Consider the following 17629-nt stretch of genomic DNA (forward strand, 5'->3'; position numbering starts at 1 on the left):
AATAATCATCAACCATCGGATACGATCGATGGAATGATAAGAGGAGAAAAAATAGGAAAGAGCAAAAAAAATGAAGAGAAAGTGCAACGAAGAAAGAATACAATGTTAATGCATCAATTACTTTATCGTGATTATTTTTTTTCTGTGTCTTCGATCAAGATCACTTTAACTAACCCTTTGTTAAATCTACGAGCGATCCTTCGTATAGCTACAAAAATACAGGATTAATTAAGGATGATTTTGACAACGAAACTTCTTTATCACCGAGTCTGATAATGAATCGCAATATCAGTAATTGAGAGAAAAATGCGATATATTTATAGAATATATACATCATAAAATGATATAAAAAGTAATAAAAATAAAAAGTAATAAAAAGAATTTTAAAAAGCGATGATTATCAATAATACTAAATGATTTAAACATTAAATTTTTTCAGCGTCATCAATCACCTTAATTAATTTTACGCAATGCACACGAAGTACTACTAATGTCGCGCGTCGCCCAGCTACGAGAGAGATTTGTTAATTAATATTTATTATCTAGCTTAATTAAAAATGGCGCAGGAAAATGGCCATCAATCATCTCAACTCTAAAGAGTTCAATGGAGATGTAGATCTCCGTTTCCAATCTATAAAATAATTTATTAATCTTTCATTCATATATAATTTTTCTAAAAGATGCAGTCAAAAGAAATTATATAAATATATAGTTTCTTTTAATCAAATATTTAAAAAAAAAGCGATTTTATCATGATTTTATATATGTCGCATAGCTTTCGTTAAACATTCATTTGTGCTCTTTAGAATTAAATGATCTTGCGTCTATTAACATGCAGTCTTATTTTTGACAATTCCGTTTACGAATATTCAATCATCGTCATTCTTTGCGTCACGATATTGACGTCAACCGCGAGCAAACAGAGCAATTAATTATTAGGACGTTGAGGACATTTAATATATCCTTGCACTTTGCGGTTTCCGTTTAATAACAGGAAGCCTAATCGCGATTCTAGCAGGATTAGCGGAATACCTTGTAAAATCGTTCATGGCAGGAAACACTGAGACGATACAACACATAACGAACGAGCCGTCGGCGGAGTCGTCTCGATCATGGATCACGCAAAGGTCATCAGAATAATTAGTATTACGTGGGCATAATTTCGTATTTCCAAGGTGCATCGGAATGCAATGAGCTATAACAAAATCTCAGGTAGCATTTCTTTGCTTGACAATCGACGGCGGTGCATCGTGACGAGAAAAAGAGAGCACAATCGTAAAAAAATAGAATAAATGATTGTAGAAGTCAGATTGGAAGTATGAATGACGAGTAAATGCGTTAATTACACATAAAGAGAGAAAACGGTTACATGGTTTCTGAGCAATCAAAATTGCATGCGATGGCAAATTGCATGCGATCAGATTTTAAACACGTACAATTCTGATATAAGATTAATGATAATAATAAAACAAATTCAAGTAATTTGACTTTATTTGCTTTGTTTTTTATAAGATTTAGTCTTGTAATTATCGAAATTTATTATATATTCTTAAAATAGTCCAACAGCAAATTCTATTGTGGACATATTTTAAAATAATTACAAACGCAAACTTTTGAAATTAAATATCATCTTAAATAATATTATTTATTTTTAATAACAAAAGGATTAATTTAGTTCTAAAGTCATTATTAATCAATAAGAAATGTCATAATGTTTAACAGTTGAAATTTGCATACTCGGAAATATATGCTAGTCAAATGTTGAAAATTCCATTCTTAAATTTATGAACATTTTTCATAAATTATATAATAACAACAAATTGTAATTTAATTATAGACCAAAATTTATAGGCAAAAGAAATATATAGGCAGAAGAAGAAGCGAGTAATATTAATTTATGAGAGTCAATTCGACGTATTTTGTGCATGTAAGTCGTTAAGGATTATTTGCCGAAGATACTTAATAGCTTTACTAAATCGACGACGAGCAGATATATAATCTTAGTGCATGCAAACTTCACCGTAAGTCATCCGCGAGTCTGCCGTACCCTGAAATCAGCCGATTAAAGCCGAGACTGATAACAGGTTCAACATGCATCCGGGCTTTCATTTAATCAGCCGATCGATTCGCAGTTAGAAAAACGAAAGACTAAAATTCGCACGGTAGGAACGACCTGCTGACAATTCTTAACTCTTTAAACTCCTGACTACTGTAATCTCTACATCAGTCTTTTGTTAAAAAGAACTCTCTCCCTAAAATTGTCATTAAATTCTTTTAAATAAATTCGTGTTTTTAAATTTTTTTAAACATATATATATATATATATTTGTATTGTGTTTTAAATAATATAATAATCAGAATTCGTGATTTCGAAATTTCGTAGTTTCTTTAAATCTTTAAATTTTCTTAATTTTTTTGGAACTATAATATTTAAGTTTATAGTTTTTCGGAACAATTATAATAATTAAATTTCTAGATCTACTTCACTACAAATATTCTAAAATCAATGAAAGAAATCTTTTCCAGGATATGATGATGCGCGGAATAAAATATTGTTTATTTCTAGTTGTCGGCTCTATTTTACGAAATAAGAGACTCTAATGACAGATATTGTCATATTATTAAATTATTTCTAATATGTTACCGATTGTGCCATCTGCGTGAACTTCTGTTATTGCGTAATTATTCTTTCTTTGTGAATGAGAAAAGGAAGAGAAAAAGAGTACATGTGCGAGAGACTTGAACAGAACTCGTTTATTTGCGTGGAACGAGTATATAGTATAATTATATAGTATGTAAGTGTTTTAAGTTGCGTTGGGGATAATTCTGAAAAAAGGAAAGAAAGTATGGTGTGCAAAGAATTTGACTTTACCTGCATGATCGCGAATAATCTTCGATAACGAACGATCGATCGACTATCGTCGTTCGACAATCATACAACGACGCGGACCACGAAATTTCAACTTTTGTTTGGCTGACTATCAGCTGAGCATCGCACAAGCCTCTGTATGCGTGTTACGTGTTGCTTATGAAATAAAAGAAAATATTCACTCGAGAGTTTCAAATTTCTTATCCTCTCTGTTTTGCTGACATCAAGATATTTTGGAATTGATTATTAAATTATCACAAATTTACTTGTTAAAAAACAGAATTTTAAAAAACTTTTTTAAATTTTTAATAATTTTATAGAAATCTGTTAACTCTTATTTTAAATACATTTAAATATATTTAAAATAAATTTTAAATATATATGATTATGTCTTTTTCTGTTTTTCTGTTTTATATTGATCGTATACATATTTATGTTTAATAAACTCTTCTACATTGTAAGACTCTGTTACTGAATATAAGGAGTAAAATTCAACGAGCAAAACTTAAGAATGTCAAAATTGAAACACATCCATTTATATTAAGCTTAATTCAAAAGATAATTTGATCATTTAAATTCATAGTATGCGTACATATACTTGCTATCTCTTCTGAGTTTATTTATTGAAACGCATGTAAAAAGCGTGTAAATCTCAAGATTCTTTTATAAAGTTGAAGCAAATTTTACGGGAGATTTGCGTGTACAAAGAGATATATAATAAAAGAGATATATAATAAAAATCCAGGAAGGCTATAAAACGTACAAATAATTGTCATTATTTACGAGTGTTATTTACAACTAGCATTTCAATAATTTAGTATTTTAATAACTGAGAGTATTGATTATGTCATGAAATAGATTGAGAAATGGCGAAGGACCACGAGCTTATCACAACATCAATTATCTTCTACATTTATCGACGATTTCAAGAGAGATCGATGCATGATCGGAATAATAAGAATGATCAAACCAATTCAGATATTTCAATCAAAGTTGCTACTCTTTGTTTCATGGATTTATCATTAGTACGACCTCGCGATATCTGTCTTCGAAAGACATTGATGGAAGATAATCTTCTGCTTCTTCAGAAGTTAAATATTTCAGAATATTTCATAAATAAAAATATTAGATATTAAAAACTTTCTAAAAAACTTTTATAAAAGATTAATTTTGGACAACTTTCTAAAAGGCTTTTATAAAAGATTAATTTTGGACAACAATACACTTCGATAAAAAAAATGTATCGACATAAAGCAAAAGAAAATAAAACAAGTTAGAAAAAAATCACTAAATTTTATATAAAAAAAGATATTTCACATTTCATATTTGCAAATATCGAGACTTTTATCCGAACTTTTTTTTGGAATATTTGATTTTTTAAATATAAAAATTCTTGCAATTTTATTGCTTCTTATTGTTGTATATTTTTGTAATTAAAATCCTTGTCTTTTTTCTTGTCTGCTTCGATTCTAAATATAATATCAAATACTCTAGTGCCTAACTACTCCTTTGCACGGATGATTGCGGCAAAAAAAGTATCCGATGAGGAATTTAATTTAACGCGAGACATTTGACATTTGACGTCGTTGCGACGTCAGTTACGTTCGTCCTTTCGAACTTTTGTCGATTTTCCTATACCTGAGATATACATATCCTCATCTTTAAGTACAACCACTTAATCCGCAACTGTGTTCTTCACACATCCATTGGTCGTCAGTGAGTCCTAATTGATCGTTAAACACAATCAATATAACGATATATCGTACATTATTCCGCAGTGAAAACTTTTTCACGAAATTTGGATAATCGAACGTCTTAATTAAACGTAATTATTGAAACTATATAATTTTTTCACGAACTCTAATTATTTCTGCATTTATCGTCGCGTGACATCTGAATGTTCTTTTATCTCAGAATCTTTGCAAATATCGATTATAATTATCCCTCATTAAAAATGCGTCGACCATTAAAAGAGTCTTTAAAAGCACGCGGAAATGTTAAAAGAAAAGTTCAATCTCGCGTTCGAGCTGAAATAGTTGAACTGTCTTTAAAGCCTAAAATACTCGTCGCAGACAGGGTTGGATTAAGTATTTTATAGATCTCTCAGGTACTCTAAATTAATTATAAATATTAATAATTAAAATTGTATACACCTAATGTGAAAAACTTAAAGATATTTCCGAAATTTCTAAAATTCCCTTTAAAAATATTTTACTTTTTCAAACTATAATTTCATTACATCGTTCTGATAATATTTTATTGATATTAATTAATATTTTACTATTATATTTACTTTGTTAAATTTTAGAAACAGGACTCAAAAGTCGAATACTTTTGTTAATTGTCGGAAAGTATTCAATTTAATATTACACTATATTATTTTGATTTCAATGTAATCCTATATTTTAATTTAAAAAGTCTAGAGCTTTATTAGTTGCCATCCCTGTACCTTGACGGGAAAGAACGACAGTGCTCGTCGCGTGCTTCTAATAACCTTCCATAAATTCGAATTATCTAAATTCTCTTGGATCCTTCCACAACGAGCTGTTTCTGACCGCCTATTACATATCTTACAACATTCTCATCTAGCGGCCTTGTCGTCTCTTGCGGCAATCGCGGTGGAAAGCGCATAAAAGCTGCAAGCGGCTCACAGGGGTAGCCTGCGCACCTGCGAGAATCAGCCGAAAGCGATTGCGTAGACCGGAACGTGGCCGCGTACCAGTGAGAACCGAGATTCCGCCTTGTCTACACTAACCATCTCAGCGAGAAACTTCGCGGGAAAAAAAGCTTCGATGTATCGAAACTACGAACGATTCTCGATTCACCAAGTTAAAATGGTAGCAGAATTGGCAGCAAATTTATTTACATCTGCTATCTCTGTGTAAGTTCTTCATTAATGTTAACAAATAGAATTACAATTCATAGAAAATAGTGATATTAATCTTAAATATAACTTTTTATATCTTATATGATATAATTTATTAGTATTTAGATATACAATAAATGATTATGATTTTGATATGAGTATATTTATATATTATGTATGTGTAATGATTGATTTCTACAAATTCATAAATAATGTAATATAATATTAATTTTTGCAGATAACTTTCAGTATATAAGGATTGGAATTATTAACAAAATGTTTATCATCTAAAGGTAAGATTTCTCCTGTATATTACCTTCTATTTTGCTTATACTATAAGAGTTGAACGATAGACACAACACACGTGGTGTCGTTCACGATATATATTCGCTTTACATTTCAAAATATTCTTGACATTGAAGAATACTTGATACATCTATACAACACACAAGTCATGCTAGCATATTAATAGAAACACAACGCGTTATTAATTGATAATTAATATCGATAAAGTACTCCATGCTTAATTTTTTAATCCGTTATTTGCAAAACATAATAAAAACAAATCCACATCGATCTCTATTATAGAAATTTGTATTTTCAACAAAATTATTATATTTATTTAATTTTGTGTTATTTATTAAAAAGTTTGAGATAATATTTATTGAATTTTTTCGATAAAAATAGATATAATCACAGATATTTGCATATTTTGTTTTATTATGAGCTTTGCAGTGAAGAAAATATGAAATTAAATTCTTTTATATTTTAATAAAAGAAAACAACGGTTTTAGTACTATCTACGTACGAGTGCTATTTCGAAACAATAAAAGTGATAGCGTAACTTATCAATGCGTTTACTAATACAAAATATTTAATTAATTTAATTCTTCTTTTTCTTAGATTACATATTATAACGAACTTCTTAAATGTAATGTAATATCGACGTAATTAAACCGGAAGTTCGTTGTATCTCAAAAAGAATACGATGCTTCGGCATGGCAGTAAAATGTATGGAAGGGCCTTTTGTGTTCAGACTAAATGACAACGGTACCGGACCGCATCTACTTGTACAGGTATAATTGATTAGATGAAATTCTTACAGAAATTCTCTCAGAAACGATCGTCGATGAAGTTCTCGATAAAGCACAATTTAAATCATAGACTAATTATAATCCGATTGTAAATCTGCACGTCATTCATTCGGCGTACAAATGCCAAAACGCGGCTGTACGCGTTGCCGCGCGATGGATTGCGGATAATCGATACGATTCGACGCGAAAGGTCGTCGGCTTCGACAGATAATGTAATGTAATATATCGCGGTAAACGCGGAGATAGGCCCTCTCTAGCTTTAGTTTTTTTATGTCCCTTAGAATTTATTATACGGCATGCTTACAAACTTAGCGCCCTTGAACCAAATACTTTTCAAGGTATGCGATACATACATGCATACCGCAACGCGCCTCTGCGTGCACTTGCCACTTTTAGACGCGATGATTAGATATAAGTGCGACATGCAATGGTAAAAAACAAAAATAGAAAACTAAAGGACTAACAATAAGTTGAACTTCGTGAAAATTTCCGGCGCGAGATTTGTGATCTCCGTATTATTTCATACTTTATAACTATTGGTTTGCTCTGTTATATACATTACAAAAAGTGATTAACAAATATTAAGTCCAAACATTAAGTATAAGTTTAGTTATCTTACAATTGAATTTTAATAGTTGATTCTTTCATTTGGAATGTATCTTTTTATATTCAATAATTAAATCAATAATTATCGAGAAGATAAAATCGAATTTATGTAAATAAAATCTTGCAATTTAATCTATTTAATACAATTAAATATTTTTAACCGCTAATAATGTACAATTCTTACAAAAATTTAATACCGGAAGAATCTACTACTTATTTTTTGAATATTAAAAACTAATGTTCAAAATAAATAATTTTCAAAATTAAATTAGATTTCTGTAAGAGAAGTTATTATTTCCTCAATATTTTAATTTAAAAAATAAATCCTGAATCTTTTATTTGAAATTTACATTAAAAATCAAAATACATCCTGTGTAAATATTAAATTATTATTAAAAGAAGTGATAAGATTTTAAAAAAATATCAGACATTGTTCTTTAATTGATATTATTTCTTCTTGATATTTTCTTTTAAATATATGATAGAAGAAACACTAATAAATGTATTGATAATGTAGCGCAAAAGTTAACATGTTTTGCAATTAGTCAACAGTAATAAAAATTCCACGTCAGTCGAAATAATTTTTTGCAAATGGATTCGCTGTCACATAATTAGACTTCGCATTTACTTTGAATTCGCGTAATTTATTAATTAAGACTCGTTCAAAAATTCGCATATATTATTATTTAAATAAATAAATAAAATATATTATTATTTAAATAAAATCTAATTTTTTTCATACAGTTCGTTTATTTATCAAATCATTTGTTTGTCTTTGATCATTAATGAAATGTTAAAAGAGAGCAAAAAAATTGGATATTCGAGAAAAAAAGACTTAAAAAATGGAAGTTTGCCAATAGTAATACGTAATTCGTGACTTATACGATAGTTTGCATAAATGTATGCTAAAATGAGTTACTTTGAAGCTACGAAAGCTCAATGTTGTGTTTCAACGTGCGATCGATTACTTCGTAAATTTATTTAGAAGTAATCTCTAATTATGCGCGTAATTAGAGGTTACTTTTAAATCACTGTAGAGTCGAAAATAATGATAAGCTATAAAATCTTTTAAGTTTATAAGTATATAAACCTTGTTTCTAAAAAATGTGAATTTTATGAGATGGTTCAAAAATAAATTTTTCAATTAAAGAGATATGTCGTGCATGCCGATTTAATTATAATCAGAGGCCTTGGTTCGTTTTGATATAAGCAGTCATTCCTAATGTTCTAATAACACGACAATAAATCAAGGGCGGTAGTCGCTATTTTCGTGCCTCACCCTCGAAAGTTTTGAAACTTCAGAATGCGTAGATATCTGGAATTAAGGAATGCACTTTCGGTTACCAAACTGAAAGTGGTTACACTCTATCAATTTGGTCAAATAGAGAAATCGATGCAACACATCTATGTACAGCGTGTGAATTAAATAGATATCGATTATGGTATTTCGGTTATAACCCCTGGTATAAGCATATTTAGCAAGATTCTAAAATAAGTCGAGAATTTACTCTCTATGAATTTATTTGTGAGAATATTTATATATCTAGAAATCGATTGCATCGATAAAACTATTTTCATCCAACGTGTTCATTCTACGCGAGCAGCTTACTTTAAAATTACGCAATTTAATTTTAAATTGTTATAAATCTGTCAATATGTGAGATAAGAATATATAAATTAACATATCGATCGCTGTCTTTTCAAAATTGTGCTTTTGACATACTCACACAAGAATAACGATTGCGTTTTATCATGACGTTTAAAGCGTTTCACATTGTTGCAAATAATACAGAAAAGATTAGTTGCTTTTGTTGTTGTCGTCTGACAGCAGAAAAAAATGCTTGAGCATTCACGTATATTGAAATCTGAGACGGATTATATAAATAGTATATCTGGCCTTCGGAATAAATGTCGACGTAATATCCCATCCTTTCGCTATCGCGGATGTTTTCTTTTGTAGGTTTGCACGGAAAGGGGATGGCGGGAGTACGCCGGTGAAAATAATGTATTCAAAGATCGATGGAATTTATGGTGGCGATCCGGCGGTTTCCCCACATCACATTATAGGCCATTATTCCCTTGCCAGGTAATAACGCAATATCTAAGCTAAGTTTGGTGAAATCTCGAATTCTCTTCAAATCGTAAACAACGATCAAAGGAATCGTTGTTTCAATGTTTTCCTGAAAAATTCTAATTTTCCTTATTACATAAATTTGTATTTTTCAAATCATTGTGATTCTCCCAAGTTTATCTACGAAAGTTAACTTTGATTTATTAACATTTGTAATAATATTTGGCGCTTTATCCATTTTTAATAATTAATTTCGTATGTTTTAATTAATTAATTATATAATTTTTTAAATTTAAAATTAACTATTTATCTTACACATAATTTTTCTAATTATCTATTAGCTTAATTAAAAAAAAATTACTCAAATAGTATGTCGAATTATTTTTCGAACAGTTCGTCAATCGGATACCAAAGGGAAATTCCATCTGTCGAAAGGATAAGCTTATCCGTCACTTAAAGTGCATGAAAAAAGTTCATGGTGCGATATATGATTTCAGGTATACGAATAAACTTTTAATTGAGTTTGCCTGCGTTAGCATAAAGCTTTTCTTCTATAAAAATTATTATCTTCAATGAAATTGTTTCAAATATTTTTTCAATTAAAACGTATAAAGTTAAAATCGAGTTTTTCAAAAATTATTTTTCAATAAAATATAAATATACATATAATAATAAAAAATTGCAAGTTGAATGTAAGATTATCTCTGTTTGATATTTATTCATCATATTAGTCCCGTAGGATATAATCTGCCTTCTGAATATACGAAATTGGCTGAAGAGTGTAGTCGTTGCGAAAAAGATGATAAAATTTGGATTTGCAAACCGGTCGGCCAAAGTCAAGGAAGAGGAATCTTTTTATTTCGCGTGAGGCTTTTAAATGGAAATCAAAATACAAATCATATAAATTAAATAATAAATATATATTTTTTCAGAAATTAAGCGATCTATCGTATGACAATGCTGCGGTTGTACAAAGGTATATCGAGAATCCTTTGCTAATCGGAGGATACAAATTTGATCTTCGCTTATATGTATGCGTGCCATCGTATCGCCCATTAACGATTTACTTGTACAAAGAAGGTCTGGCTCGTTTTGCCACTGAAAAGTTTTCCTTGGAGCGATTAGATGATCCCTTTCGACATCTCACAAATTTTTCTCTGAACAAACTGGGACCAGGTTACTCGGAAAAGAAAGAACGCATCGGTGCCGGTATTTTTATGTGTTAACTACCTTCTTTATTAATATTTTTATTCTGCACGCAAAAATTAAAAGAAGATTTAAAAATAATACACAAATTTTTTTTATTTTTAGGATGCAAATGGACATTTAGACAACTGCGGAGATATTTCGAACAGTCAGGATATTTTGATTGGATTCTGTGGCAGAGAATTTCCTGTCTCGTAACTTTAACAATTCTAAGTCAAGCAGCAGGCATTCCTAAATCTTCGAATTGTTTCGAATTTTTTGGCTTCGATGTGCTGATTGACGAAAATTTAAAGCCGTGGCTCTTAGAGGTAAATAAAGTATAATAATTCGAAAGAACAAAATAAAATAATTGAATCAGATAAACAATTTAATAAATTCCAGGTGAACTTAAGTCCGGCTTTGAGTAACGACTGCGAAGTTGATTCAGAAGTGAAAAAACCTCTGTTGCATGATTTGTTTGATTTATTGGGTCTTCCAGTATGTAATACCGGACTTTCTCTGTTCACAATCTGGTCCTCCCCCGATCGCATCGAGGAGGATGAGGGTGAAGTGTCTTCCAAGTTCGGCCGTTCCGTGAAAAAGAGATCGAAACTCGGACGAGAAGCTGAAACTTTTCTAAATTTTTCCTCGGAGACCCAAGCCACGGTAATCGCGAGCGAATCTTTTGTCTCTTGTGCAATCGAAATTGCATAAATAATATTTTAAATTACGATAAAAAAAGAAAAATTAATTCCAAGAAAAAACTAAACATTTAAATAAAAATGATTAATACTAATATCGAGAAAGCTTAATGTGTATTATTTATTCAAAAAAGAAAAATAACACATCTTGCTGGTAATTGCTGTTATTTTCTTTCAGTTGCGACAATCGGAAGTTTGTCCTACTACCTGGCCGCGCCATTACAACCAGCTGTTAATGGACAAATACATACATCGATATAAAGGAAATACGATCGAGAATCATGCGTCACCGCCGATTTGGGACAATGGCAGAGATTGGAGGACTTCCTGCGTAAGAGAAGGCGGATGGATTCGTATTTGTCCGTTTATTCGGACGAAATATATGGAGAATACAGAGTACACGAGACCATCACCCAGAATTGTTGAAAATGAAATCAAGAATATGGTCCTTTCTATACAAAAGTAATTTTTAATCTTCGATATCTAATTCTTCGCTATTTAATTTTTATGAGCTGTCTCAAAGCTATCGAAATTGAACTTATAATTTTTTTCGAAAAAGTTGGAATAAATGATAACTCCAAGTATCGAATAAAAAATTAACGCATTTAATTATGGCAATGCAAAACTATTGAAGTATATAAATATGAAAAATGTGTGCGACAATTTTATAATAAGTTTTTCTTTCAAATAGATATTTAAAAGCTGCAAAGGAAGTGCAGCAAAGAAACGAAAAGCTCACGGACGAGCAGTGCAATGCTCTTTTGCGAAATGCGCTTGAATTAAATACAGAAATTTGGCTGCCAGAAAAGTAAAAACCTAGGAGTCTAGGTTTTTTGCTCACGATGTTCAAATAATTTATTTTACGCTTGTCATATAGTGTTATTTTAAGAAATATTTCGTACGATGTTCAATGCACATTATAGTAAACGTGCATTTTTTCGTTCCATCATCGATCTTTACTGTACATTATATTCAATATATATTTAAAAAGTAATGTGATTATTCATCAAACAGTTAGATTCGCATTGCTAATCACATTTAGCATTAAATGTAGCCATCTCATGCTCAATTTGCAAATAAAATTATTTTATTACTACTTTATTGTATTAATTCAATGATAATAATAACTGCAACATTATAATTGATTTTTCAGCTATATTTCATAATTTTTTTAACTTCGTATTGTTATAAGTATTCAAATTTTTGTGAGATTATTATTATATTTTTACCTCTCTCTCTAATAATAAATTATTTGATTTAAATCATTAATTAATATTAAATAATTAAATTATTAATATTTTACTAATATTTTTTATAATTTTATTATTATTACATAACAATTATTCTACACATAAATTCATTATCACAGATGACCACATTTAGCATGCAAAAATCTAAAGAATCACATTACACGGACTCTCCATTAATGATAATAAATCAAATTTACTCACCAAGCATTTCGTTGAGCCGTATAATTATCCTTCAACTTTCAGCATTTGACTAATTCTTCCCGCTTCATTTGCAACAGCTCGAATTCCCGGAAGAAACGCGACGTTCTATATACAATCACGAATACAAATTATTGTTACAATCAATCGCGATATCGTTAAATGTGAGATACCTACTTGCATGTGTTATATGCGCATATGATTTAAAAATACATAATAAATGATAAAATAATAAATTGCATTACCGGTCATGTGCGTTGTTTTAACAAGTCGTGCGATCACTCGTGTGATCCCCGATTTATTCGATAAATCTTTGGCGGGCGAGAATTCGTTATCGCGACGAAAATACGTAATAGCAGACGATTGCAAAGGGATAAGTACGACGTGACGATAGTCCTAAACTTTCCTTCCTAATCTCGATGTAAAATTAGGACATGTTGTGAATTTTTTATTAAAATTCGCGAGAGAACGCGTCCACGAGTCACACTCATTCCGTAGAAGCTATAACTAACATGGCCGCCGAGCATGCGCGTTGCATACTTCACGTTTCTATCTGTAAATTGAACGCATTTGAACGCAACGTATCATGCTCATATTATTTATACATACTTTTCGAATACGAATTCTATATATTTTGTATCACTTTATCATGTATTTTTTATCTTTAATCTTTCAAATATATCAAAAAGATTAAAATAGTTATATGATATCGCTCCCTCATTATAATTAATAACTCAAAAAATTAATTTTTCAGGAAAAAAAAACTTTTTTCAAATAGCGGCGAAAAAATATACTCGAAATATGATTAAAATATTTTTATCATTTCGTTTCATAATCTTTAAAAAAACACACTTTTTGAATTGTGAATGATTTTGATATTCTACAAAAATACAACAAATAATCTAGAATAAACTCATCAAAAGATATAATTCAAAATATCAATAATTTATATTTTACCTTGATTAGTTAAATAACCAATAAATTCTTTACCGAAGTCATTCATAGTAATAATTCGAAAATCATTCTTTTTTTAAGGGAACGATATATGAATCTAGGTATGATGTATGTTTTACATTTAATTTCCTTTTATTAAGCCTTGTTCAACAAAGTGTTTCAAATATTGAATTTGTAAATTTACGCATTTTTAAAGAGATGGGGAAAATGATAATAATTTTGGCATTACGTTATTGTTTTTTAACAATAAATTATTATAATCATCTATAAGAGGATGGAGAGATTTACCAAGTCAATCTCGGTTTATTTCATGTTTTCTTGAAAATGTACATTTATTAATTCACTCCCTTCGCTGCTAATCTCTTGTCACGTTCTTCAGCGATCGACAGCTTCACACCCTTATCTCTTGGTAAGCTTACATACGCCTTTGTGCCTTTACCAATGATGAAGACGTTATTCAACCTACACAAACAATTTAAATTATATACAAAGAATAATGCAGATTGAACAACTAAAAATCTTATTTTCAATACCTCGTGGCAAAAGTATGTCCTTGAGCATCTTTTATGTGGCAAATGTCAAAAGAACCAGGATGACGTTCACGACTCACAACAGTACCAACACGACCCAAATTCCTTCCTCCGGTAATCATGCATAAATTGCCTGACAATCAAGCAAAAGAAAATTATGCTCAATATTTTTTTCTCATTAATATTCATATTTCTTCAATTTTATAGCAAATAATTACCAGAATCAAATCTGATGGAATCCAAAATTTTGCTAGTGGCAATGTCAAGATGAATAGTATCATTAACTTTTATAACAGGGTCGGGATATCGAATTGTTCTACCATCGTGCGTAACTAAAAACGGTATTCCTTTAGGACCAGTTTGGACGCGCTTTACTTTGCACAATTTGTACTGTAAAATATAACATCATATAGATACATTGTAGATACATAATTTTTGTGCTCTTCTTGGGTAATACAGAAGGAATATGCAACTCAATCTGTGACCAAAATGAAGAACTTGCTTTACTATTGGGCATTTTTTGACTACGATATTCTCGATATTGTAAATACCATAGCTTCGATAAGGCCCCTTTCTATCATTAGATGAAAAGAATATGCAATAATGAAGATAATTACCTTGGCTTCTTCAGCAGTAATACGATGGGTAGTAAAACGTCCTTTAACGTCATAGATCAAGCGGAAAAATTCACCAGTTTTCTCAATTGTAATAACATCTAAAATGAATCATAATGATATTAATTCACACTTGTTTATACTTACATCTATACATAAGCTACAAAATATTTTTGTGCACTTCTTGGGTAATACAGAAAAAATATATAATTCAATCTGTGACCATTATGAAGAACATGCTTTATTATTGGCCATTTTTTGACTATGCTACTCTTGATATTGTAAGTACCATATCTTCGATATAGCCTATTTCCATCAAACATTTTATAACATAAAAACGAAAAAAGTATTGTAACTGATACAGGCTATGATCTACTTAATGCTACAAATGCTTTGAAATTCTTTGCTTAGTCAATTAGCAAAACTCTTTCTTTTAATTGATTAATTAAAAATCAAAGCGTCTATAGTATTAAATGGATACTCATAAGATAGCAAAATCACTTACCCATAAAACCAGCAGGATAATTGGGGTCAGTGCGAATCTTTCCATCAACTTTAATCAAACGCTGCATCACGATCTTAGTAACTTCGCAATTTGTCAAGGCATACTTCAATCTATTACGGAGGAAGATAACCAAAGGGAGTGATTCCCTGAGTTTGTGTGGACCAGTAGATGGTCGAGGGGCATACACACCCCCCAGTTTGTCCAACATCCATGCTTTCGGTGCATTAAGACGCTTGAGATGCTTCTTTGGACCACGAGCCTGAAAAAAAATTATATATTAAAAATATATTTTTAAATTAAATATAATTAATGATAAAAATTAATAATTATTTTCCCGATTAAAAAATTAATGATATAATTAAAGATTAATAAAATTTAAGTCAAATTTTAATTGGATAAACATAGTATTTTACAATTAAAACTGCAAGATTCATCTGTAATATAAATAATTTTTTCATATAAGCACGAAATTATTGCTTTTCTTAATTTTCTTAGGTTTCTCTGATAACCATGATTACAATTTATAGAAACAATTATAGATAATATTTTGCTGAAAAAATTTAAATCTATAATCACACAAAATGCAAATATAGAAAACAATTGTCTAAACTAAAATTTCTTAACACAAAAATGTAAAGCTTTAGTTTACATTTTTGTGCTAAAATAAAATTTTTAACCATCCATGCGATTAAAATGAGAAATAATGAACGATGTTTCGTCGTGAAATTTAGGTTAGGTCCAAATTTAAGTTAATTGATACTTATTCCATTTACGTGAGTAAATGGAAATAATTTTAATTTAAACAAAAATATAATTTTTTATGTATCGCTATAGAATAATTTCGATGGAATCGTAACACGATCGATTCCATTAAAAAATACCAAGAGATTATCGGAAGGAAATAAAACGAAGCGGTGACACGTCGCAATATCACTGTCGTTTTCACAGCACCAGAACGCATTTAATGTTTCATAAATGTACCATCCAACGCACGCAAATGTACACTACCTATTTCTTTCGCATATCAAACAGATTCGCATTGTATACGCGTGATTTAGACAGATTTCGCGATCCCTGACAAACTTACCATCTTGAAACCCTAAGCGGAAAAGACACGAGAATTTGTGTCGCGTGCTCACATCAGAAAAATAAGAAAAAAACGTTTGCGACGCCAATGAACTGCAATGAAACGCAAATGGACGCCAATGCAACAATATGACGACCCAGGACGACGCAACACTAGATGGGTCCGAACAACCAATGAAATTATCGGAAAAGCGAGAGTCTGGCTACATATATTTTAAAATTCATCAAATTTATAATTAAAATTAAAATTAAACAAGGCTTCAAAAATTAAATTTATAAAAGAATATAAAGCCATTGAGAGCCGACACTGTTGTACGTGTGTAGTCAAAAATAATGTATATGTCAATCACCAATTACATACGTTTCGATCATAGGATTAAGTTATCTTTAATATAACAAATTATTCATTGGAATCAAAATTGATTGTAACACATTAAGGTAAATGAATCATCGCTAAGCTGTCCAAAATTATTTTTTTATCCAAAATTAAGAAATTCATTATCGTCTGTTGTTAGTTAGATATCTAAATAAGAATTCATTTAAATTGTACTCAACATAACAATGATTCGTTATAACGCAATACAGTTATAACAATGTCTTGTTTAATGTTAAAAATTTAAACATTGGCCTAGTTTCCATCGAGGATTTAATCTGGATCAAAATATAAGAACCAACCAATTATAGTCAAGCATTCCTCTGTCGTTCGACTGTAACAGGGGAAGTTCGACTATAGTTGGTTGGTTCTTACATTCTGATCCGGTTTAAACCCTTGATGGAAATTAGGTCATTGTCTTGAAATTTTCTTCCCTCTATCCCTTAAGTCGATTTTACATTAGTTGCAAGTTTGTCGATTGCAAATTTGTTGCAACAACCAATCTAAAACTTGCATTTTGAAATCAATACTTTATATTGGCTGTCGCAACAAACCAATTAGAACCGATTTTACAATCAAGGTCGAACTCCACACATGGCGAATCGCCGTCCCTGATCGTCGGTAATCCAAGCAGAACAACATACAATAACGTCAAAATGACATTAAAATAAATCGGAAATGATTGAAAAATAACTTAATGATCATTTTGACATCATTTTAATATCAT

The 17629-nt window shown here is 30.2% G+C and overlaps 2 protein-coding genes across 2 annotated transcripts; one reads left to right on the forward strand and one right to left on the reverse strand.

Annotated features, from left to right (window-relative positions):
- The first annotated feature begins 6733 nt into the window (after window positions 1–6733).
- Window positions 6734–12204, forward strand: LOC105619563 (probable tubulin polyglutamylase TTLL2). The gene is made up of 9 exons (XM_012201080.1): window positions 6734–6811; window positions 9396–9521; window positions 9900–10003; window positions 10238–10370; window positions 10439–10715; window positions 10818–11020; window positions 11094–11357; window positions 11571–11854; window positions 12084–12204. Exons 1-9 carry the CDS (start codon window positions 6734–6736, stop codon window positions 12202–12204), a joined length of 1590 nt encoding a protein of 529 aa, XP_012056470.1.
- A 1696-nt stretch (window positions 12205–13900) lies between these two features.
- LOC105619564 (40S ribosomal protein S4) lies at window positions 13901–15661 on the reverse strand. Its single transcript, XM_012201081.1, has 5 exons — window positions 15444–15661; window positions 14942–15039; window positions 14543–14714; window positions 14328–14457; window positions 13901–14256 (listed from the first exon to the last, which is right to left on the reverse strand). Exons 1-5 carry the CDS (start codon window positions 15649–15651, stop codon window positions 14130–14132), a joined length of 735 nt encoding a protein of 244 aa, XP_012056471.1. The 5' UTR covers window positions 15652–15661; the 3' UTR covers window positions 13901–14129.
- Between the last annotated feature and the right edge of the window lie 1968 nt (window positions 15662–17629).

Source organism: Atta cephalotes, assembly GCF_000143395.1.
Source record: "Atta cephalotes unplaced genomic scaffold scaffold00022, whole genome shotgun sequence".
NCBI classification, from domain to species: Eukaryota; Metazoa; Arthropoda; class Insecta; order Hymenoptera; family Formicidae; genus Atta; species Atta cephalotes.

What these genes read in the sequence shown, in the direction of transcription:
- LOC105619563 (XM_012201080.1), top strand. Translation starts at nt 6,734, where the DNA reads ATGGCAGTAAAATGTATGGAAGGGCCTTTTGTGTTCAGACTAAATGAC. An exon ending in GGCCATTATTCCCTTGCCAG is followed by an intron (nt 9,522 to 9,899) that starts GTAATAACGCAA and finishes TTTTTCGAACAG; the next exon opens with TTCGTCAATCGGATACCAAA. An exon ending in TAAAGCCGTGGCTCTTAGAG is followed by an intron (nt 11,021 to 11,093) that starts GTAAATAAAGTA and finishes AATAAATTCCAG; the next exon opens with GTGAACTTAAGTCCGGCTTT.
- LOC105619564 (XM_012201081.1), bottom strand. Translation starts at nt 15,651, where the DNA reads ATGTTGGACAAACTGGGGGGTGTGTATGCCCCTCGACCATCTACTGGT. An exon ending in TTACTGCTGAAGAAGCCAAG is followed by an intron (nt 14,715 to 14,941) that starts GTAATTATCTTC and finishes TATATTTTACAG; the next exon opens with TACAAATTGTGCAAAGTAAA. An exon ending in TTCCATCAGATTTGATTCTG is followed by an intron (nt 14,458 to 14,542) that starts GTAATTATTTGC and finishes CTTGATTGTCAG; the next exon opens with GCAATTTATGCATGATTACC.